This window comes from Takifugu flavidus, chromosome 5 (genome assembly GCF_003711565.1).
Source record: "Takifugu flavidus isolate HTHZ2018 chromosome 5, ASM371156v2, whole genome shotgun sequence".
In the NCBI taxonomy this organism is placed as follows: Eukaryota; Metazoa; Chordata; class Actinopteri; order Tetraodontiformes; family Tetraodontidae; genus Takifugu; species Takifugu flavidus.
Window position 1 is genome coordinate 7126893 of NC_079524.1, and position 25413 is coordinate 7152305.

General features: G+C 46.1%; 1 protein-coding gene across 8 annotated transcripts; it reads right to left on the reverse strand.

The window, feature by feature from the left end:
- Positions 1 to 1233: 1233 nt before the first annotated feature.
- LOC130525726 (protein prune homolog 2-like) lies at positions 1234 to 25168 on the reverse strand. 8 transcript variants are annotated; one of them, XM_057032792.1, is made up of 19 exons: positions 24847 to 25166; positions 21315 to 21410; positions 20566 to 20768; positions 20122 to 20288; positions 18954 to 19088; positions 17680 to 17768; positions 12097 to 12234; positions 11074 to 11405; positions 7568 to 10957; positions 6270 to 6806; positions 5645 to 5739; positions 5028 to 5216; positions 4771 to 4926; positions 4388 to 4487; positions 4024 to 4155; positions 3771 to 3857; positions 2424 to 2522; positions 2127 to 2154; positions 1234 to 1873 (listed from the first exon to the last, which is right to left on the reverse strand). In XM_057032792.1, the coding sequence occupies exons 1-18, from the start codon at positions 24883 to 24885 to the stop codon at positions 2136 to 2138; spliced, it is 6003 nt and encodes a 2000-aa protein (XP_056888772.1). In that variant the 5' UTR covers positions 24886 to 25166; the 3' UTR covers positions 1234 to 1873; positions 2127 to 2135. The 8 variants fall into 8 exon arrangements, 5 of the variants coding, with proteins under 5 accessions (XP_056888772.1, XP_056888771.1, XP_056888770.1 ...); XR_008950555.1 differs by lacking the exon at positions 2127 to 2154 and adding an exon at positions 3482 to 3561 and having other exon boundaries at positions 1835 to 1873; positions 24847 to 25167; XR_008950554.1 differs by lacking the exon at positions 1234 to 1873 and adding an exon at positions 3482 to 3561 and having other exon boundaries at positions 2136 to 2154; positions 24847 to 25167.
- Positions 25169 to 25413: the final 245 nt, after the last annotated feature.

Below are 25413 nucleotides of genomic sequence, written 5' to 3' on the forward strand. Positions count from 1 at the left end.
ATAGCTGCAATAATGCAATGATAGCTGTAATAATGCAGGTTTCACCTGCACGATACAGACCAACACTCTTGAGGCATCAGGTAGAGGATCACTAGAAATAGAAAAGTCTGGACAAACCCAGGAACCCCTCTCACCACCACAGACAGCACGGACAACACACAATTCACCCACGAACAAGAACCAGGTAACTGGACCGATGCAATGCAGGTTGAGAAAAATACCAACACAGTAGCAGAACCACACACACAACTCTGAAAACTCCCAAAGGCCCGTTAACACCGGTCCGGTAAGGCAGCCTCATTTACAAATGCCCACGCCACTAAAAGGACCTACAATGGAGAAACTGGAAGACCACAGGCACAAACCTTTTGAAAGCTCCCCTCAGCCATCTTTAGACGCTTGAAACACTGAGTCCGCAGAGACGGAGAAATATTTGAAATAAAGCAGAAGGTATTTGATCTCCTCACAGGTCCAGCAATGAGTGTTGACACCAAGCAAACCCATTGCTTTATAAAATAAGCCAGGGATTAAAAGGCACTAAATCTTGTTTTGACTAATACTGTGATACACCCACACTAAGGTGGGATGTACAAACGCTTCAGGGCTGCACTTCATGGCCTCAAAGCATGTGGAGAAGCAAGACGATCCACATATGTGGCTGAGGTCAAGAAGACTCTTTAAGGGCTGTTGGCAGCTCCAAGCAGGATTATTCTGTCTGAACTTTAGTCTTTTTTTGAGATGATCAAAGGATGTGTTGTTTCTCAATCAATCAATCAACCAAACAATCAATCAATCAATCAATCAATCAATCAATCAATCAATCAATCAATCAATCAATCAATCAATCAATCAATCAATCAATCAATCAATCAATCAATCCTTGTTACTTATTTAGCTTAATCATCTCAGAGGCTTTACTTTCTTACTTTTACTTGAGTAGAAAAGTTGAATCAGTACATCAGTATTTTTTTTGGCATCCACACATTTACTGAAGGACAGAATGTGACGCCAGTGCTGCTGTGTTGCATCAAATGAGCGCGTTCCACTCAGGTGTCTCCATCACAGGGCAACATCTGGGCACATCTGCCAGCGTGCACAGCTGCTGGTGCCACATAAAATAAAGGAGAGAAAATGAGAGAGAAAAGGGAAAAGCTGATGCCGTACATGGTCTCACAACCACACACACACACACACACACACACACACACACACAAAACAACCACATTGGGACTCTTTGAATGGGCAGTTTTGAATAGAATCTCCTTTTAATGAAGTACTTGGCATATTTTACAATAAAGGAATCCCACCTCAGGCCAAAAGGGATACAAATGTAAATTTAAAAAGTAGACTAACTCCTGCGCTGTGGTCATTCGGTATTATCACACACACACACACGGAAAACTCAACTCATAACTGGGTCGTGCTACACTGGATATACAAATTAGCAAGTTTTTTTTGCGGCGCTGAGGGAGAAGAAAAGACCAAGCAAGCGTTCTGGTGTGTTAGACGACGGGGGGATGACACCACTGCCTTTCCTTTGTGTGAATAAAAAAACTGAATTAAGTTGAACTCCAAGAATAAAAGAGAGCAGACTGACTGACATACATCAGTATAGTTTAAAGCACATTCGACCTTGTAACAGTCAGTTCCAAATGTCCACACCACTAAGCCAGTTATGTTGTCAGTGCAGTTTTATTTTCCTCGCTGAACAACTCCAGCATGGTGACACCCTCTGCTCGATGCCTGGCTCCCCGTTTCCACGTAGTCACACCATGCTGCACAATTTACATCTGCTTAACACATAAGTACAATAGTGTGTAGGTGTGGGCGGCACGCTGGCTGTCAAAGATCCCAGGTCTTCTTCTTGTCAACTCTGGGTTGGAGAGAAGATAGGAGAGAGGTGGGCAAGGATCAGCAAAGGTCAACTGGGGCTCTTTTTTCTCTGTTTTCTCATTTTGTTCCCCACACACAGATTTCTATTTGTTCTGATTTCAGTTTGGCACACAGATCCTGGGTGCGTACCTCTTCGATATACGCCCAGATTAAGCAAACCAGTGCGACAGGTTAGACAGCTTCTTCTGTGGGAAACATCCAGGTGTCTGGTTTGTACAGGAAGGAATTTTTACCTGCTGTATTTAACAGGGTGATTGCGCCCTGAGAGCCTGAGACACAGCCAATCAGCTTAACGGGTTACCGGCAGAATGCAAATAATTACATTTGAAATTAAATTTGTGCTGAACTTTGTGCTTTAAATCGGAGCGACAGATTTGGAAGGCAGCTCCATCTACACCTGCTTCTCAAACAAGCTTTAATGCTGCTCTGATGTGACACCTTTCACTCTGTTATAAAATAAAATGACAGCGGTTTGTTGTCATAGCATACATGTTTCATTCTGTCTTTATAGCAAACACAGACTGACTGACCGGATGATGCTGGCTGGAATGTTGACATACTCCATCGGAATGATCCGTCCCAGCTCCTGGAGGCTGTTCACATATTTGATCTTACTGCTGAACTTTGTGCTGAAGAAAAACACAAAAGCGTCACGTCACGTATGTAAAATGTGCCGTCACAAAGTTGCTACAAACTCAGGTGAACTGTCAGGTGAGCTGCTCCAACATTACCGACGTACATTTCAGAGTATGGGTGGAACATTTCCTCTAAATGTTTCATTTCAGTTTTAATAAATCCATTTTTTTGAATCACCAAAATTGCTTTTCTTTTAACATTCTGAAATTCAAAATCTTGATCTTTATTTTCTTGTGAAATGTTTCCATATTTTGGTAATGATGCCACTCTGAGGAAGGGACGTGGAGTTTACTAGATCAACGGATTTACGAGGAAGTAACCTTATAAGTTATAAGCAGTCACGTGCGGTGAGGTTCATGGCTGGTGAGGCACTGACTCCTCAAGAGTCAGATTTATGATTGTAAGAACTGAAAAAAGCATCTTATTTTTCCAACAGCATACAACTACTGATAATGCTTCATATCCCATCAGCATTCCTCTTTCAATTACACTCACAAACCAACGCAAACATATAGACAGGAACATATTTGTCCTATAAAGAACTTTCTTTTATAGCTATGGATAGAGCACCCACCTTGTGTTTTAAGAAATTCATATAAACTGTAAACAAATTAAAGTGCAGAGATGTTTGCAGCACGAATTGAATTTTTGTTATTTTTCAAACTTTAAATTCTGGTGCTTCAATAAATTTTAATAAAGTTTGCCTATTAAAATGAGCCAGCGCTGCAGCAAGAAAGCACCTGCCAACCTGCGCACGCCCCCTTGAGGTGAGCCAGAGTACTGCCTGCCTCACCTGCTGACTTTTCTCTGCACTTTATTGTGCGATCAGCAGGAAAAGTTCTCTCACACATGCATAAAAGACATTACATAGACTGCAGAAAGTCATGGTGTATAACGACTATTTCTGTAAAGTTCATATTAGCGATATGCTGAGGAACAATAACTGGCACACCTCATGCAACCCAGTTTGTATTGGATCATGCAGTCAGACGTGAGGCACAATTCGCCCCTGCCTCACCCGCGGTTTCTGCCCTGGATTTGATCGGAAAAACTCAAATTCAGCAATTTTTACTCAATAAAATGGCAGAAATGTGTAGTCATACTCCAAATGCATTTTTAACACATATCAGTGGAAAATATTATTATTTAATTATGTACACTTTCTTTCTTCTTTTTTGGTCAGCATGACCGCACGTCAGTGGTTATAAGGAACGTTAAAAGTTAAAAAAGCGGGCTGGAACCTAATAAAGGGCCTTGTGATCCCCAGCAAAGTCCGTATAAACCAGGAAGGATGGACAATGATGAACATTTTAAGGTTTTTCTTCAGCCTGCGGGAAAAGAGGAGAATCAAAGAAGAATTAAAACAAACATAAAACACACAATCGTCCCAGAAAAACATAAATGTTGTTTACGTTCAGAGCCTGACTGCTGCCTCTTAGTAGCAAACAGGAATGCAGAAGAACAGGCCTTGATGGCAGCATGTGTGAATCTTACCTTCGATCAATCATCTGATAGCACTTTTTCATCCATGAAAATCCTGGTAGTCTCCTGCGTGGTGTGGCGCCATTCAGGTACACAATCATATAATCTTCTGCCACCATTAACTCCAAGGTGTTTATGACGTACCTGCATAAACCAGGGTAACTCACACTCTCTCTGCTCACAATTTGAAAACAGCCGTTTGTGTCACTGTAACATAATTCCATGCCCCCGTTGAGCTCAAATCTGTCTACTATTGAGCTTCACTCTTGGACACTTTTGGTGTCTGACACCAAAGAAACAAAAAAAAAACACAACTGGCAAAAACAGACCAAATGAACGTTGTTGGAGGATACTGCTCCATGTGGCGTCTACTTACAGAAAAAGGTTTTCCATGACATAACTGTAATTGTCACAGTTGCTGTCTGGCAGGAAGCATGCTGAAAACACAATGATGGCGTTTCGCTCGGCGTAAAAGCCTGTAAACGAGAGAGAAAACACTGAAAACGCACCACATAAACCCAGACGGACCCTTGACTGTGAGCACCGCACGCATCCAGTAGAGGGCAGACTTGTGCGCTTTCAAACTAACGCATACGACACAATCTGGCAACACTGGATTTACCAGTGCTCAGAACTTGTACAATTTTAAGAGGCCCAGGCCTGTCTGGGGGGGGGACACCATTTTAGCTTAACTTTATCTTAAATCGATGAGACAGGCAGGAGAATTTGCATGAAATTTCATCATTTTCGTTTGAATACCTCCGTGAGAAATGACTCTTTTGTATGGCTCAATGCTTTTCATGTCAATGCGATGCTCTTGCTCTCCCATCGCGATGCTCCTCCACATCCTGTCGTCGCCGTTCTCGGCTCCACTTGGTTCTGCTCCTGCACCCAGGTTCGACTCTTCTAACTCCCCTGTTTGCCACAGGAAGACATTAACAGACTTTTATTACAGTTCCTAAAGTTATGCTCCACGTTTTTGATGATACACTTGTTTGTTCTATTGGTGAAATGACCGTGTCGGTCGGCTTCATCCGGAGTGTCCAGCTCATCGGCGCTGACATCCAGGTCGTCACCGGTGTCCAGAGCATCGTCCTCTGTGTCGAGAGCATCTTCTGACAGGACAGAACCCTCACTTTGCTCCAGCGACACGTCCGCTTGTGGAGAAAACCACTTTCTGCTCTGGTGGGACCCAGCGGGCAGATCTGCAGAGGAGGAATTATACTTGTCAGCTCACAGAGCTGTCGTCCATCCCTTAGTTCATTTTAAATGGATGTTTTTGGATCTAGTCTAGTGGACTGTGTCAGTTTGATAAAAGCAGAGCACTAGTGCTCTACTCATGTTGCCATCTCATTACAGGAGAGAGGCTGAGAGGACTGCTATCACAAACATGTTCCCATTCTTACATTTGCTTCTCTTTGGCTCTTTTTCATTTAAACTGAAAATGCTATTTCTGAATATGTAATTTCCCCACTTAATTCTATTCTGAGTCCAAATATTTTATCTTAATATTCAAAATCTGATCACCTGAAATAAAACTGTAAGTGTGAATCGAAATATTAATACAGTATACCAAAACAACAACTCACATTCTGATGTTTAACAGTACAAGCTGAATTTTCTGTTTATTTACCTGCGCTGTTGTCCATGTGCTCAGCAACCTCTTCACTGGGCACCATTTTCATCATCATCTTCATCCCTGCTGAACCCTCTCCCTGTTGGGTCTGCCTGCGCAAAGGCACAGAAACACAGTAATGAGCCACTGCATAAATAAACATTGCTATCGTTGCTGCTAGCATAGTCACGGCCACAAATAATACTGGGCCAAACACACCAAGGACAAACATTTATCAAGCCAATCAATCTAAGTCTTTTCATGAGAGGGTGCGAGGGAAATATGGTGACTCTGTAAAAGATAAGAGACGACAAGCAGACAGAAGGAAATTATGTCACTCCTTCATTCCTAGGCAGTGTGTGGGTTGTGCTGACAATAGTGAACAGTGTTGCAACTAAAGATCATCTAAAACACTCAGATTAATATATACAGGCATGTACAGTGGCACAAATATTCCTTGTGGAGGCAACATACTAGAATTAAATGATGGCATTAATTAAGCTATGAAAAACATGTAAAAAAAAAAGATGTAAGCTGTCAAATTCTTTGGTACGGGAATAAAATGGTGACCTATCTAAAGGATATCTTCTGCCCCCTTGTGACGACAATCGTGTAGTGCTGTTGGAGCACAACTGAGGCTTACCTTTGCAGGAGAAAGTCAACATATTCCTCTGGCCTGTACTGTGGATGAACGTCTCTCTCTGGGTAGACGTTTAATCTGCACGGATGACCGTCAAACTGGTACTGAGTGTGATTGGGCTCATATTGACATTGGCCATCAGCTTGATCCTGAGAGAGCGGTAGCCCAGAAGTGTACCTGCTGTTAGAGTCTCCATACTGGCTTCCAGACATGTAATTACACCTGGAACCAGGCTCATCCAAGCTGTAATCAGCAGGGACTCCAGAATCATAATAGTGCTCAGCCTGCTCAGGTCCATACTGCATGACTGAGGCATCAGAAGTAAACTCAGCATAAACGTCTGAATTGTTTGATTGGTAATTGGGCTTGATATCTAGACAGGCTGAGCTTGCACCTTGGTTTTCTGTTCTTTGGTCAATATGATGGTAATTGTAGCCATATTGGGTGTGACCTTGAGTTTCACTGTCACTTCCCGTCCACTGGAGTGCAGCATTGCGGTTGGTTGATTGGGCGGGAAACTGAGATCCGCCTTTTCGTTGCCTTCATTTAGGAAAGTTGAGGCAGAGACAAAAGAAATTTAGACTTCTATTCAACAGTTGTATGGAATAGATGGATGTTGGAATAGATGTTGATAATTCTATCCTTGTTAGGACATTCATAGACATAATACATTCTGCAGCCCCTTATCTTAACCCCGTCACCACTAAATGCCTAACTCTAATTACCCTAACTTAAGGTCTTAACACTCGAAGAGCAATTTAAAATTGAGAGGACTTGGCAACTGTCAGCCCACCACAGACATTTCCTCACGTATCACATGAAAAGTGTATTCTGGCCCTCACTTCCTAGCGTGCACGCAAACACAAACACACCTTGTAGCATTAGGGGAGCAGTTGCTATTAGCTGTGGTGAAGCTACGGCTGTAATGAGGCAGGTAATGCATATTTAATGAGGCGTGAACAGATTTATAAACACACGCAGAGAAGCGCAGATGAACGCCCATCGCACTTTTAGGGTGCCTATGCATGAAATCCTCTAACGTGCACATGCACCATTTCTCACGCGTAATCCGTTTCTGTCACGCTAATAAAATAGTCCCTCGTTCACACATTTCAGAAACATGATCATATGGAGAGAATAAGAGGGAGAGTTAGAGCAGAGAGAGAAAGAGTTGGGAGAAAGAACTTAATTAGATTAGGTATAAATTTGATCTGCTTATATACGTTCATCATGTTATGCTTTAGTAGCTTTATCTCTAATGTGCTACTCCCGAAAGCATGTGTTCAGCGTTATTACTCTACCTTAAATCGAAAGGGTAGGTGTCCCGAGAAGCTTCCTGGTCACTGATTTGTTGTTTGATTGACCATTTGTCTTGAACAAGGACAGAACTGACGAGCTGTCCGCCGCAGTAATCAGCTGCATTCTGTTGGAATTTGTCCCTTTCTGGAAGCAGAGAACCCTCGTTAAGCTCTTCAGCATAATGTAAGAGCTGAGCAGATCCAGACTGGTGTCCTTCTTCCATCCTTCCATTCCGTCCTTCTGAGCTCCACTGTCCCAGAATATCCGGTGTTGGATTAATGTCTTCTTCATGTTCCGCCTGATCGTTCTCCTCTTCCATTAGATCTCCAGAAAATGGCAAACCAAGACCTCTGTCCGTTGAAACACCTGATTCACTTAGTGGGGTACCAGAGGAGCTGGTGCGGGACAGGGAACTGTGGCTAATGATGGGGGACTGTGGTTCAGATGTGGTCTGAGGTGTTTCCGTCCTTGCTAACTGGCCTTTCCATGTCTGAATGTCACCCAAAGAAGTGGGGGGTGCAGAGGGGGACTGCCCACCTTCGTCTGAGTCTTCCATTGAGATTTGTGAATGAACATAAACCTCCTCTCTGGCTTTCAGGAAGTGATCTGATGGGTACCTTAAAGATGGAGAAAGGCTGCTGGACAGGCTGCTGGAGTTTCCATCATGGTTTCCATCTTCTACCAGTGGCTGAATAGAATGACTTGGTTGGGTGTAACTAGTTACTTCCATCATTGGATGCCTGCTGGTAGCACTTCCAGAGTTCTCTTGATCACGATGCACAGCTTGAAGCTGGTCTTGCTGTACTCTGGCAGCATAGGAGACCCTGCTAAACATCTCGGTTACCTTTCCTGTTTCATCTGATTGCCTGTGAACCTGCTTGCGCCTACTGCAGCCTTCTCTCTCAGCCTCTTTTACTGTGCCGGACACAATGATGTATTCCATTTCCAGGCCGGATGAGTCCCCATCAGAATTGGACCTGAGGTCATCTTGACTACCGGGATGAAGACTCTCACGGCTGCACCTCAGTGTTTCCTGTTCTCCCCACTTGCTGGAATGAAGAGAAGTGGCTTCTGTTTCTATACCTGTCCCACCCCCTGTACTCTTACTGGTAGGTTTATTTTGAAGATCATGGATAGACCCATCGTCTTGATGACTTATTGCGATCTGAAAGTCAGGTGGCGACAAAGCTGACCCGATTCCATCGTGTTTGTGATCACCACTGCCACTGCCCGCCGCCAGGATAGTCGTTATTCCGGTCAGATCCATCATCCCTGGACTCGACTGGTGGTCGGCTGAGGTGTCATGACTGATTACGGGGATGTCTACCAGAAGAAATGGGGAGTGATTACTGGTTTGCTCACTCCAATCGGCATCTTCCTCTGACCTTTCTCCACTTTTGTTGTCATATTTACTTTCAACTGAACTTCCCCTGCTTAAATGACCAGACTCACTAGTTCCTCCAAACTGGAACACCTGGCTTTCCTGTTGTTGCCCTGCTGTGTATGCGGTCTTCCCCAGATAATCCTCCTGTTGGGATTGATAATGCTCTTCATTGATCTGATTGGGTTTGGTCACGGCTACAAAGGGGCTGGTCTGTTGCTCCAGCTGTATAAGGTCTATAACAGGGCTGACGTAGGCCTCGGGTGAGGAGGCGAGGCTCCAATTGCTAGAACCTACATTGTCATATTCTGAAGTAGAGGTGACCATACCAGGAACAGGTATGCTCATGTCAGCACTGCGCAGCTCTTGCAGATCATCCTTTTGGCTCTGAATATGTGGATGTTTATCTTCGTCCAGTGTTCCATCCTCAACTGACTCAATGACTATTTTCACATTGTAGTCAGGTTCCACTTTATGGAGAGTCTGCTGAAGCCCTTTGTGTGTATCTATGTCCTTCTCTGTAACTTTCTCTTTATTTTCACGTGGCTCGGGAGAAACAATACCCTCCAGTGCTGCCATGTAATTTACGTTTCCGTTTTCAGATGCTTCTGGGGTTGTTAGAGAAGAGGAGCTGTCTTCCTGTATGGTCGTGTTCCACATTGCCATCCCACTATCAGTGAATCCTTGTGGACTGTCCACAGTGGCTTCAGCACCAGCAGTGGGGCTCAGTGTACAGAAAGAACCATAAGTCTCAGATGCGTTGTCAGGGGTGGTGAGAGGTGAAAGGCTGTCATCCCGGATGGTCATATTCCACATATCTAATGAATCAGGGTATGATGTGGTCGTGCCGCTGTCGGATTTGAGAAATCCCTTCTGAGCTGTGTATGTCCAGAAGTCCAGGAGCTCCATCTGTCTGTCTCCTTTTTTCCCTTGCGTCCCTTCATCCTCTTCTTTTGATGTATCTGGTGTCAAAGTGTTGAACACGGCTTTCTTCCTGGACAGTGAAGATGTCTTTTCTTTCACTCCAATCACACCAAGTCTGCTTTTTCCAGTTTCGTCCTCCTCCGGTGGAGTCAACTGCAGATATGACAAAGAAACGGGATTCCATTGATCTTTAGCTATAGAATCTGGGTTCCAGGTGTCATATGATTCAGTTGGCTCTATGACCAGACTAAGCTGGGGTTCGAGGGTTTGAAATCTCCCCCTTGAGTGTAAAGACTCATCTTCATTTCGTTTTTCTGTCAGTTCTCTCCCACTGACTTCCTCCATGATATTTATCGGACTTTCGGTATCCATGGTCAGGTTCCAGGCAGTGCTGTCGCTGGAGGTTGATGCGCCTTGCGTGTCAAGCTCATCCCAGGTCTCCGACAGAGACGAGGACATGCTGTCCTTGTGTTGTAAGCTGTTGATCCTCTCAACAACATCTTCTGGGAAGAACCTGACGCCACAACTGCTGGGCGGACGGCTACCTACCACGCTGTTGACCGGAGTTGGAGGAACCACAGTGTCCATCGTGTCATTCCTCTGGATTTGATCGTGCTGGTCAACCGAGGAAATCCTTCTTTGGAGCCCCTCCACAGCACTGGAACCAGAGAAGTCCACCAAGTTCAGTTCTTCAAGTTCTGAAAAGCTGGAGCTCTCTTCTCTTTTTGCTCCTCTTGATTTACAGCTTGTCATTTCCTTTCCCGCTGAGTTATCGTTGCCGCGTAGAGGATCAAAGCTTAACAAGTCAAGGTTTTCACTTTTATTTCTGCTGTGGCGATGCTTCTTCCTCTCAGGTGGGACAGGAGGGGAGAGACAAGAGAAAACCACCGGAGACTGGTTTCTTACTAAGACCCCAGGTGTCACCCCTCCTGCTGTAATGTCGCCTACTGGGCTCTCATCACTGAGGAACACGGAGCTCGCTTTGGAGGAGCGGCTGCTACGGATGGTGGTCATGCCGCTGTCGGGGCTCACAAGCTCCACCACGGCCCCCACCTCACCTCCTGTGTCATCTTCTGCTGTGGCTCTACTAAATAAGGGAGAAAAAGGTTTTAAAATGTAATCACCTCAAAATACCGATAAAAACTAATGACAGTTGCTACATTTTTAGGCGAGAGGGAAAATCAAAGAGATGCATTTAATTACTTAGGTAACGCCGCCATATCTGCGGTGCCTCCTTCAAGTCGCTCCATGTCAGAGCCGTCCATGTCATTAATACCAGATGACCCCTGGGAGAACTCTACGCTTCCCGCTACTCCTTCTGTGGATGAGGTCCTACTGCTGGGGTGGCAGGATAACACCGAGCTCCGCCTGTTGACGAAGCCCTTCAGAAGTTCCTCTATGTCCTCTACAAGCGGAGGAGGAGATCCAAAGGACAGGGGGGTGTTTAAAGGTATGTGATACACCTGAAGACTGTCTCTGGCCTCCAGTGCACCAGAAAGACACCAGCTGGAAGATTCTTCCAACTCACAGCAGATCTGTAATCAAAGCCACAAAAGTGCAAGTTTTTACTCATCCATCCATCCATCCATCCATCCATCCATCCATCCATCCATCCACCCACCCACCCATCATCCATCCATCATCCATCCATCCATCCATCCATCCATCCATCCACCCACCCACCCATCCATCATCCATCCACCCACCCACCCATCCATCCATCATCCATCCACCCACCCACCCACCCATCCATCCATCCATCCATCCATCCACCCACCCATCCATCCATCCATCCATCCATCATTGGCCAGATTTTGCACTTGTTAGCAGGTGAACCGTAATGTTAAAGAAATATGCTTTGATATCTTTTTCAACGAGTTTGCTTATTCTTCCTTTTAATCACAAAATGCCTATTAGTTTGATTGTAGACTGAAAAAAAACCCTTGGTGTGTGTGTGTGTGTGTGTGTGTGTGTGTGTGTGCGTGTGTGTATGTGTGTCCTGGCCAGGGTTTATTCCTGCCTCTCACCCAGTGACGTCTGGGATAAACCAGCAAAGCCAGTGACCCTGATTAGTAATACCAAATATAGATGATGAACTTTAAAAAGGCTGAATATGTAAACAACATATGGCTCTGGAAATGCTGATTGTCATCGGGGAAATGTCACCGAATTTTACATATGAGGTACGAGTATGAGGGTCAGAGTGTCCCTAATTACAATTAGTACCTGGTTCAGGAGATCTGTGTGGTATGAGAAGACTGCCACCTGCTGGTCAGGAGGATGTTTAGCAGTGATGGACAACAGAACCACCAGCCCGTCATAGTCGTGTTGTTCACTGAAGGATTTCACATCATCGTACCAGTCCTGGGAAAAAAATCCAGTTACACGGCATTTACTGTACGATACAACGATAGTTCTGAACATCCTAACTTCCACTGACATGGCAATATTGCGGTTACGGCTTTTGTAGAAACTTTGTCAGACGTTTACTGCACACGCAATCTCTTCTCTCCCATAAGCCTTCATCTGTGGCAATGAAAGACGAAGTTGTCAAGACGCACAGAGGGGTAGAGAGACAATTTGTGATTTATTGTTTGGAAATTAACTGTTTGCTCTTAAAAGTGCCACCATGCACAGATTATGGTAATTCAATGCCAGGCGCGATGATTGATGGAGAGAAAGTTGCATTAATTAATTGTTTTGTTTGTCAAGCGAACTTGTTTTTTCCCTCTTCTTTTCTTTCGGGAATGATTAACAACGAGCGCTGGGAAAGCCATCATTTGCAACGCCGGCTTACATATACAGCGCGCAGAGCTGTACTTTGGAAAACATGTTTGCTTGATTAATGCAGAGCTGTTGTGCGACTGTTTATTTTGTCAGGTTTTCCGAATCGATGTTGTCAAGTTTATTTAAGAGGAACTTTTAAACAAAAGTGAAACGAAGCAAGCGCAGGAAGTTTAGGAGACTCTTTTCTGCGTGGTTACACTCGCTTGGAATGTGTGTGTTGCCCCTTGTTGGTCTGGCCTGTGTGTGTGTGATGTATATGTATATGTTTAGGTCTACTGGAAGTGAGTGATGAGCGCCGCAGGCGCCGTATCCTCCAAGGCTGTGTCAATATTAACCTGGGAGGATGTCGGGCTGCAGCGCTCTTCCTCTGATCCTCCCTCCACCCTTTCAGTTTTCTCTCCCTGCACAATATGGCTGCTGTCAGACTGGGCCCCATCCATCCTCACCCGCGCACGCTCAAACACCAACTCACACTCGTGTCTCCACTGACACTCCCATTTCTCATCGCTGATACCCTGATGAGTGCAATGAAGCCTCCCGAGATTTGTTAAAACATACATATTCACTCACATAAGTGCAAACACACAAAAACGAGGAGGCTCTAGACACAAACACGTGTGCACGACGGTACCGACCGCGGGCGAGCTGCACCAATAATTATGTTTATATGTAAAATTGTGGGATGAGGCAATAAAACCTTTGTGATTTACAATTGAACATGCAAGGAAATCCTAAAATAATGCTGATATACTGACTACACACACACACACACACAGGGAAATGTAGTCAGAAAATGAGCAGAGTGCAAATCTCCCTGATAACACGCAGGGCGACAGTCTGTCTGCCATTTGGCTCTTAACAGCGTAAATTACTACTCATATTGCACACCCCTCCGCTTCCTCCCTCTTTCTGCCACCCTCAGATACACAGATTGCCTTTTCTTATAAATTACCAACACGATCGCTGCGAAAATCCACTTGCTAACAGCCTCCAAGTACACTATAGCGCTTCTTTATTGTTGGGTCTGTGGTAAGTCACAAAGATTGCGAGTAAGATCCTTTACTATAAATAAATGCGACTGACAGGGGAGGTCCAGTAATTGATGATCGGGGAGGAACACACTCAGGACAGTTTAGGACAACTGGCAATATTGGAGCTATTTTGAACAGGAGTACAAGAGTTCACACCAATTTAAGGGGTTTGGCGGCTGCTTTAGCAACAGTCTCTGCCATTATCCAAACTCAAAGACATTTAAACACAAATTGCATGAAATGACTCGTGGCTTTTTCGTGCTGCAGCGTTTTCTTCTTCTCTTGTATATCTCCATTCATCATCTTTCCCCTGCCTCACCTGGCTCTGTTCTCCCCTCACACTTTGCCTTTGCAACTCCTGCTTTCATACGCTTGATTCACTTTTCTCCTGCACAAAGCCCCGACACACACACACACACACGCGCGCACACACACACACACACACACACGCGCGCTTTGGTTGTCTTTGCTCCACAGGTAGCAAGTCTTTAGCGGCGGCTTGCAGTTCTCCCAACCTGCCGTCATTATGCACAATAGCCTAAGGTACAAAACTCGGGCCTCATAACTCACGCCCCGTGCGCGTAAATTCCCGTGCAAACACAGTCAAAGCAAAAACACATTTCCTGCTGTCGCCACCGTCTCTGGCAAAGAATTAATCAAGCGTTCATCCATTTAGGCTCTTTGCATACCCTTTCCGTCAGAACACAGAATGCTAAGTGAGTTGCGAGTTCTTCTCAGGCGATCGTTTCGCCACCCTGATGAATCCATCAAGCGAGGTTTGATTTATACATCTGTCTGTGATCACAGCGGTACAGCTACAGCAAATGGGGTGGCAAGGAGCGAGCTGACACCACCCAGCTCAAACACGCATGCATGCAAATGCGCGCACGCATGTGCAACATATACCGCTAACCCCCCCTTCCCCACACACACACACCACACACACACACACACACACACACACACAGCAGTAACAGCTTATGAAGTTTTTGGAGGGAGAGAGAAATATGAGAGGGGGTAAAAGTTAGAAAAAGAAGCCCAAATGTCTTTGTGCCTCTCTCATATGGACCCTCTCCACATGCTTCCTTCACTTAGATCTGAGTGCAGGGATTTAGGGGCTATAGATGCAAGCGCTGGGTCTATAAATGTTTTGTTTTGTTTATTTGTTTGCCCTCAAAGCCCATGGGAAACCATGGGGAGAGAATGCAGATCGGAGGCCAGAAAGAATGAGTTTCAGCAGTGTGATGATGAGACAAAAACATCAGCGAAAGCTGCTGAGGACGCTGCATTAAGACGTCTCCTGCAGCACTTCTCTAAACCTATTTAAATAAATGACTTCTTTTTGTGTACAGAACAAATCCTATTACATCTGTTGCAGCCAAACAAATTACTAGCATCTTTGTACACAGCATAACTGCATTAAGAGGAATGTGAGCGGGGTCCTGACGGCCTTAGAACAGGTAAAATTTCGCATTTTTGCAAATAAATGAAGAACAGGGACCTCACAACCACCAACCAGGAAGTCAGTGGAGAGAAGGAAGGATGGATAGGCGGGACGCCCTGCTTTCCTGGTCTTCAATCTTAGTCCCTGGGAGGCCAACACTGCACCTGCTGTCTCCTTGTGCCTCTCATCAGAGAGGCATTTACAGAGTGCCGTTGCTTCGGGCCCTTTCATTAGTGAACGTAATTATTTGTGCAAGTGGCGTAGGGCAAAACTGGCCCCGCATAAACAAACAGGAGGGCCGGAGGACTGTGAACAAACAACACATTAGAGCACAATCAACGTGGGCCAAATGAAACTTAAAACATAACGTGGACAGAGAGATGGACACTGGCGCTCCCACAATAATCAAGTCGCTGTATATTAGCGTGCAAGAGGGTTCTCAAACGTTCACACCACAATTGCAGAAGTTATATCAGCGGTTATAAAAAACAAAACTTGGCCGCCTCAAAGAGCTAAAAGAAGTAAAAACAAACAACCCCCCCAAAACATCTCTAATAACATGCAAAACCAAGGAAGAGTGGGTTCACGCCTGTCCTTCGTAAGGATCATCAACTCCACAGCATGGTAACGCTTTACTCGACCAGCACTTCATCTGCTGGTGCTAATTACCAAGGCATCACACACACACACACACACACACACACACACACACACACACACACACACACACACACACAACACACACACACACACACACACACACACACTGTCAATATGTTTGCGTTTTCGTAATGCAAATTTTCTTTTTTCCAAATATGTTCACAAATTTTAATAGCTTTGATGCCGTTTCACCATCTAATTGGAGAAACGTAGGATCAACGTACGTACTCAGTTACATTTCTTTTACGTAATTTTCCATAAAAGCTAATAAAACAGATGTCAGATGGTGTGCGCGCGCTAACGTTACAGGTCTGGACTTAAAACGCATTGCTTATTTCTATATGTTTGAATGCAACTTATAAAATCTAGAATGTCAGCTGATGTATTGAGATGTTAAACAGAACAATGACGCAAAACCACTGATAGGAAAAGTGATCCAATATCCACAGATTCCTCGAATCTATACGATACGTACACTACAGCTCATTCTTTTAGCTAACGAGGCAATAACAGGCTTTTTTTTAACTGTAATCTAACTGTGTCTTCTTTGACTGTCACCAAACACACACATGCACACACACGCACACACACACATACAGGGACACAGGCAAAAACACACATAGCACATAGACCATTAAGACTAATTGAATCTAATTTATTTAGTTTTCGCAAAAGAATCATTTAAGGCAGAACTTCCCTAAGCCCCCTCAATAAATGACACTTTCATACCGTTTTACTCTCTTCTCAAACACAATTAAAAAATAATATATAAATATACACACACTGCAAATGACATGCATAAAAGGAGTTCATTTTGGAGCTGATCTCAGGTCATTAGTAACCCAACATGAGGCTGCAGAGTTGGAGGGTCCGCTGGCGACACAGAGGCCCCTGGCCATTTATTCTATATTAAGTCTCTAATGGGCCCCCTCTCTCTCTTTCTCTCTCTCTATCTGTCTCTCTTTCTCTCTCTCTATCTGTCTCTCTTTCTCTCTCTCTATCTGTCTCTCTTTCTCTCTCTCGCTCGCCTGACACACAGCATGCAGACGCAGCGATGGTAAAATATGCACAGAAAGTCCGGCGCACACACGCAGACAAAGCCATTCAAATGAATGGTTATTTATTCGCTAAACGAGGATCTGGGTGTTTAATGTTCCTTGGACGTTAGGTAGTTTTCTGGGGGAGGCAGAGCCATACCCCCACGGCTACAGACATCATTTATTTTACACATAGCCTAATACCGCACGCTAGGCAGCTGCTGAGAAAAATGGGCTTTGGAAGTGAGAAGAAGATATAAAAGAAATAATGAATGATTTTTATTTTTGGGGGGGTGGGGTGGTAGAAGGGGGCAAAAACACATTAGAAGTTTCAGCGGGGAGAAAAGTGTGTGTGTGTGCGTGTTTGTGTGTGTTAGGTACAAGGAGAAAAAAAAAAACTGACTTCGATTGCAACACAAATATCCCAAATATGTGTGTGTGTGCGTGTGTGTGTGTTTTGAAAGCGTTGTTTCGGGGGGTGTACCTGGTTGTGTGTGAGGCGTCCTTCATCAGCATCTCATCCAAATGCAGAGCATCACAACATCAGAGGGGGCTCCTTTAGACGCCCGCAACACCTCCCCAGAATGATATAGTGTTTTACAGCCCAGGTTTTATCGCATCGAACGCATTAGAGGCTTCAAAAGTAACTTTTTGAAGAGTGAATTATAATCTCCCTCTACTCTTAAGCGCCTCGCTGGCTTTTCTTTTACAGACAAACGTCACATGTTTAAATGTTTTATAGTTAAATGTATTTAATCAAGTTCCCCGCTGTGAGAACTCTCCCCGTTAGCATGATGTTTAGCTAAAAGCGAAGCAGCATTGATGAGCTCTTGTATGGTAAAGACCATACCTCCACATCTGTGGTGACTGAGGTGAGTGCTACCGTCGTCTCTCCATCAGAGAACTCCTTCAGCTCCACACTCAGCAGCTGCTCCAAGTCTACATCCGGTCCCGTACAACACACACAAGCACAACAACAGTTAAAACAGGCACACGCAACGGAACACATGACAACGGTCGTGGGACAAGACAACAGGGAGCCAGTGTGCGATGGTGGGGGGGTTGTCCAGGCAACCATCAGATGGGACAGTCCCTGGGGCACTGGGACCATCAGATGGGACAGTCCCTGGGACACTGGGACCATCAGATGGGACAGTCCCTGGGACACTGGGACCATCAGATGGGACCGTACCTGGGACACTGGGACCATCAGATGGGACAGTCACTGGGACACTGGGACCATCAGATGGGACCGTACCTGGGACACTGGGACCATCAGATGGGACAGTCAATGGGACACTGGGACCATCAGATGGGGCAGTACCTGGGATACTGGGACCATCAGATGGGACAGTCCCTGGGACACTGGGACCATCAGATGGGGCAGTCAATGGGACACTGGGACCATCAGATGGGACAGTCCCTGGGACACTGGGACCATCAGATGGGACAGTACCTGGGACACTGGGACCATCAGATGGGGCAGTACCTGGGACACTGGGACCATCAGATGGGGCAGTCACAATGTGACCGGCAGATCTGATGTCTGACCCAAATAACAAAAACAAGGGAAAAATATGTCCGGAACGATAAGACGTCCCACTTGGAAAATGTAAAAATAGATGTAACATTTATTTTACATGCACACGCTACTTTTCCCCTCAAACTCTTTTAGCATTATTCAAATTGTAAACGCTGAATTAAAAAAAAAAAAAAAAGAAATGAAAGGAAATTTAAATCATTCGAGTTAATTGCATCTTGATTTCTTTGTCTGGAAATTCAGCGGAATGGTTTTTCCCAGTGAAATGTTTTGTGGACTTTAATTTCCAGAGATGAGAAAATAATGACATAATATTCGTTTTGTAAACGGTGGCAGATAATCTTATTAGTGCCTCAAGTCATGATTCAAGTACATTTATTGGTGTTGCTGGAAACACTCAGATCTAAACGAAGCAGATGAAGTGAAGCTCCTGATGAACTTTTGGAAATTAACTTAGTTTGGTTACAAAGTTCGAAAATCCCGACCGCAGAGAAACGCGGCGTGCGTCATTCTCCACTGCTGCCTGTGTAATCCCTGCTAGCTCAGTCAAAGCCACACTGCGGTGTGTGTGTGTAAATACACACCTTGTGGCTCTGCGTCGCCCTGCTGACCCACGGTGACGCCATTCCATTGCTCCAGGGAATTCTGGAGCTCTTCCAGCTGTGCAGACCGATGGCCGTGTTTGCTCCGGAAGGCTTCGCTTTGTAGCCGCAAGGCCTCTGTAGAGGAACAAAATGACAACATTTGCGCTCTGAAGCGCTCTTCAGGGTTCACTGACGGGAGCAAATTTGAAAATTTGGAGAATTTTGGCTTTTGAAAAGCTGCGGAAACCAGACACTCCACAGCATTTGGATCATTTTATGTCCAGAGGCCGGAATGATCAGCGTATATTTGATAGGAAGAGCTAACTCCTGAATCCCCTGGGAGCTTTTGCACGGACGAGAATCCATCAACGTTGGTCATTAATAAAGTTATAGAAGTTATTAATAGAGTTATAGAAGTCATTAATAAAGTTATAGAAGTCATTAATAAAGTTAGAGAAGTCATTAATAAAGTTAGAGAAGTCACAACATTGTGACCGAAGGAGATGGAAACCCAAACCTGGGTCATAACCAGTTGTTGAAGACCCTGCGATTGTGTTGCCGGTAATTCTGTGTTCTGTGAGAGTTTGGAGGGGTTGTGTGTGTGTGTGTGTGTGTGTGTGTGTGGGGGGGGGCTGGACGGCCGGCCCTGCTGAAGTAATCAATGAACCTGAAAATGCGCCGTCAAGCAGCAGTTCGACTGGACTTCTCTCAGAACAATTTAATTCCCCCCCCCAGACAGGCGATGGCTGTCCGTCCTTATGGGAAGAAAACAGCGCGCCCATTATTGAACAGCCATAAATCACGTCCCCTGCCCGCCTCGCCATCAGCGTCCCACCAGCTGATTCCGCTAAAGCACACACGCGTCTCTGTCCCTGCCTGCGCTCGGCTCTTCATTATCTGCTGCTCACCTCTCCCCCCAGAGAGTTCCCGACTTTTCTCCAGACTTCACGGAACAAAAACATCTTAACAAACTAAAGTTGCAGGGGGAGAAAAAAATGACATTACAGGACTCTGTGTGCCTTTTCTGCCCTCTCCCTTACTCACGCTCGCCACCACCTCTTCTCCATCTCTCCTGGTGGGTGTTAAGCGAGTCATGTCAGCGGATTTGTGTGTCCTCCTTCACTGCCCCATTACTTCCCCCTACGGGGGCTGCCTGCGCCTCCCTCACCTCCGAGAGTCTCCCATAGCGCTGCTCTGATGTGCTCCGCTGCCTCTTGAAGAAGCTCCCTGGTGACTGTTGTCACCGCGGACGATGAGCCATCATCCGCCGCGTCCTGCTGCCCGCCGTGATGGACCACTCGCTGGATGCTGGGCTCCAGAGAGTGGCACTCAGAGCTGGGAGAGGGAGCAGATAAGGAGATACGGGTGGCTGCAGGGGAAGGGGAGATGATTGTGGAGAAGATCTGCATAAGCACCACTTTCACGCGGGGTTAAAACAGACGGCTCAAACCGCCCGTGTCATCTTTACATCAGCAGCTTCTCCTTCCGTTGGCGTCGAGCGCCGTATTTGCCTTTGACCTTAGATTCAGCGGGATCTTTTATTTCGTCCCTAAGAGAATCTGCCCGGGCGACCCGGCTGCCGCTCGGGCTTCGGCCGGCTTTGCGTGTTTACCTCGGGAGCAGCCCTTCTCTCAGCAGCGTGAGCGAGAGTCTTTTGGCGCGGTGCAGCTTCATGAGGTCAACGTCCTCCCTCCACAGCAGCGAGTCCTCGCAGATCTCCAACCGTCGCAGATACCTGACTGTCTCCTGGGGCAACGCCGCATCGCACGGGCGCCTGCTCAGCACCGGCACACACACCTCGCTCGACGGTTCCTTCTGCACCAGAATAACACATCTGTTTATAAATGGGTGGCAGAGAAAAAGACTAGCAAAAGAAATATAAGCGCAGAACGGCGGGAAGGCATAAAGAAGGTTATGGATAACGTTTCAAAAAACCGGAACTATTAAGTATCCTGCAGGGAAACAAGGTGGGTAAAACTTTCTCCGAGCACTCGGCTGTATTTAATGTTGTTTAATGTATTCGGTTTCACTGAGAGCTGCACATAAAGGAATCTTTCCTCCCCACTGTACTGTTTAGCATAAGAAGCATTGGTTGCTACAGGACACCTGTTGCTTTTGATTTTCATTATTTCCTTAAAAAAGCTGTTTTTCAGGTGACAAGTCCAGTTGTCAAAGAGAAGAATCTGAATCCCTCGTGGGCCGCAGAGGCACTGCAACACATCCCTTTTAGAGTAGGTGTAGAGATTGCTGTTAAATAGACCACACGCACGCGCAGAGCAAACGGAAGACGTAAAGTGGTCAGAGCTGCATTTTATGAACACACAGCAAAGACCAGCACATAAACAAACGCAATAATTCTACCTGGCAGAGGTGTAGCGCCAAGCACAGTGTTGCAGCTACAGTGTCGACGTCGGGCTCTGGGCCGCCCAGGACCACGTGGACCAGAGCGTCACCTTCCTGCAGAAACACAAATATAACATGATGGTCCTGGCTGGCTGACTCCTTCTGATCCAGCACACTGTCTGACAGGCTGGGACATGAGGGTTAAGGTTTGATTTAATAGCTCATACGGATGCATCGCTTGAAACCTGAGCTAGCACGGCCGCGTTAGAGGACTGCTTCGCAACAGCAGCATGCATTAATAATGAAAGTGCTGCGAGATCAGCTTCTGTCCTTAAAAGAGAGTTGTAATCAACGTGCACTAAAGGGCAGCAACAGTTGGGATGGTCCTTTTCATTATTAATGACGTACAAAGTGAGACCCTTTATCAAACAAGCGATGAGCTCCATTATCTTTACCAAACAATCCAGAAAACACATCTCATTTAGGTTAAGTATGCATTAATGTCAGCTCAATTATGGGATTAGACCATTTCTGAGTGAAACGGGCAGAAAATTAATCTAGGATAGAAACTGTCTGGGTGTAAAAGCCTGATTCTATAGTGTTGCTATAAACGCAGGTTCTCTGGGTGTTCATGTGTACTGTTTCATGTGAAAGCTGATTGAAGCCCTGCAGCCTGAGCTGCTCATCACTTATATATCTGCATCGAGAACTAGCAGAGGAACAGAATAGTGGAAAAAATGACTGAGGGACCCCCAGGCTGAAAAACATTCTAACAAACAAAACTAAAAAAAAAGAGTCTGCGATCTACGTTCCCCCCCAGACGTCTCTGCTGTAATTACTGGATGGCAGAAGTAACCAATCAATCTGAGCGTAATGCAGTCAGAAACATCAAAATCTGCCTTTATTAACGACTCCAAGGGAAAGTTCGAGTCCAGCCAATATAGGTTATTTTATCTGAAAATATAATCTAATCCCACACTTTCGATTAATCGGGCTGATTTAGAGTGCATCCACGAATCATCACCTTGAAAGCTCAGCTAATCAAATGGATAAATGAAATGAGGGGAGTGGAAATGGGAGAAGAAAGCGCAGGGAGGGAATGAGGTTAGAGCCCGTTGATTAGACTGAAAATGTAAAAGGAAGGAGCAGGAAGAAGGGTGATGGGTTCAAAGAGGCTTATAAAAAGGGAAGCCAAGCCACAGATTTCGAAATGGGCAGTGGCTTGATAGGTCGGACAAGGACGGACTGAAGGCAAAGAGAAGAAGAAAGACGGAAGGAGGGTTGGGTGGAAAAATGTGGGAGTGAAAGAAAAGAAAAGTCAAAGAGGGAGAAATCTGATAAGGGAGCGAAAATGTGGAGGGAAGAGGTGGGAATGGGAAGATAGGAGACAATAAGGAATGAAGTGATCAGAGAGGAAGTGTGTATGTGAGTGAGAGAGAGAAAATGAGAGAGAGAGAGAAGCAGGATAAATCAATACTAGAAACGAAGGGATACATTAGCAGGAGAAAAGGCCAGTGTGAGAGAGAGAGAGTGTGTATGTAGGTGTGTGTGTGTGTGTGTGTGTGTGTGCACATCAGCTATCTGATATCCTTCAATCTGAGTGCTCTGAGCTCTATCTCCCCATCTAACTACATTCACCTCCTCTCTCCTCTCCTCCCTCCCTCCCTCTCTCCTCTCCTCTTCCTTTCTCCTCTCCTCTAAATGTCATTTACTTTCCCAGCAATCAGCCGCCACTCCAGAAGCAAAGCTACATGCTCCTCTCCTGCTTTGAAGGCCGGCGTGCAGTTCAAATTCACGGTTAAAGGGTGGAAGAGGAAACTCTCCATTCAGGCTGCTGAAATTGGGAAAACGTTAAAGCAGAGAAGCCGTTTACAGGAAGAACCCTTTGTTGTAACTTCCTGCCCAGTAATGTCAAACAATGTCACTGCCAATCCCCTATTAGCCACTCAATCAATCTGTGCCCATCTTGCATGAAAGGGAGAGAAATTATAGCAACTAGAAACATTAAATATGCAGAGCAGTGTGTGTGTGTGTGTGTGTGTGTGTGTGGACAGATGCAGGAAGTACACTCAGCATTTTCTTATGCTGCGAGCTGAGTGGAGCTTTACGCACAAAAACCAAGAGAAAGTTCAGCAAACGCTGAGAGCCAGGGCCAATTAGCGGTATGGATGTGCTGGACGGAGGCCATGGAGAGGGTAAAGATGGCAGGCGGAGGGGAGGTGGGGGGGGGATGAACGTGACTCATCAAGGTTTGAGGCACATCAGAGACGACACATGAGCGCGTGAGAAAAATGAGGACGGTAATCGGTTTATCTGCGGCCCCCGCACCACTCACCAGTTATGCTTCCATTCCCCCCCGCTGTGCTCCGATATGTGGATTAGCACATCCGATTCTCTAATGCCATTGAATGATGTTACTTACTGGCTGTTGCACGCTTGTGCTGACCTGTAACTCCCGCTGGTCCGACCGGAAACGTGACGAGAATGAACCGGTGAGATGTGCAGCTAGCAAATGGGTGCACGCACACGCAAACTTAATCTGGAGCTTTAAGGTGAGAGGATGAACGCCGCAGCCCAATATTTGCCAACGAAACTAAATATTGGTCATTCCAAGCTGCTGATGAAGAGCATGAGAAGTTCCACGGCGCGGCCTTTGAAGTGAGAGAGTCAACAACTTGGATTAGAGTCATCGTGCATTCTTTAAAACATCCTGCTTGGGTTAAAGAGGAAAACTGACATGTTTGGAGAGTAAACTGATGATGGGAGAGACAGATTTGGTGTGTGTTGGAGTGATTCCATTTAAGTAATTGAACAACCGGTACCATTAAAACACACGGTTTCATCATATCGTGACTGTCGACCATGGTAACAGAAGCTTTAGAGCTGCGATTCTCCACAGCTCCAAACCTTGAGACGGCACAGCCACGACCGTGAACCGAGGACATGGCCATCCCATTTTAACAAGCACATGCATGAGGAGCAGTTCTCAACTCTACGGCCTTGAGACATACACACCCTTCATGTCAGGATATGACCGACTGCTCTGCAGGCTTTTCAGCATGGACACGGGCTATGGTTGGACACAGAACCGTCAACAGTGTAGCAGGTGTGCCCTCCGCCTCACAGTGTGGGCGATATAGATCAGTATTTCCATGATGACTGATATGAGGACACAGGCAGTGCCTGATTGAATGCAAATTTCCCCAGTATCTGCAGTGATAGCAGGGAAGCACAGCCTCTGGCTAAAGTTGTCGATGTCACGCCTCCCCCTCATTAAAAATCAGCTCCTCGTTCAGATTCGCTCCCTAATGCTGCTGTAAACACACTGAGTCTATTATCCGGGGGCCCGAACACACCTCCCTGTGCATCTATATGGTCGCATCGTCGATCTACAGGTGCTTGTGGGCACCGATGATGTGAGAGTCTCTCCTTTTTTTCGGTGCTGTGAGCTTTATCAGCAACAGGAACGCAGCCTGTAGCACAGCGTCATGGTCTCATTCATGAACACCCGCAATCTGCTCATATTGTCGCTGAAGGCTCTTTAACTCACCCCCAGTCTGCGCCGGACCCTCCGCAGAAACGCCTCCATCCCAGCCTGCGTCGCTACACTGTCGCCGCAGATCTCTCCATGGACCAAGTTTCGACGAAAGGATGCGTGTGTGTGTGTGTGCGCGCGCGCGTTGATGTGCGGGCGCGTGCGTCCGCGCGCGCGTGCGTTTTTCCCTCAGCTCCCGGATCCCCCGCTGCGCTCGCACTGCAGCACCGTGCTGCTGTGCGCGCCGTCGGTCCGCCTCTCTGGGGTGAAGCCGCGCCGAGCAGTGGGTGTGACGGTAGAGAGAGGAGCTCCGGCGGAGGCGCGCTCCATGGTTCAACCGCGCTCCCTGCGGTAGAAGGGACACACACAGCACATGCACGCACACACGTGCACGCACGCATGCATACCTGCTTTACACCAGCAGCGTCACCCAATGAAAAAGCGCAGCGAAATGTGCGTGAATGATGAATAGCGGCGCTTTAACACCGCGGATAGAACAGCTGCAGAGGCTCAAAGGTGCGCGGAAAACACGTTAGCTTTAGGTTATCCTGCTGTTTCCCTTTCTGTTCTGCTAATATATGA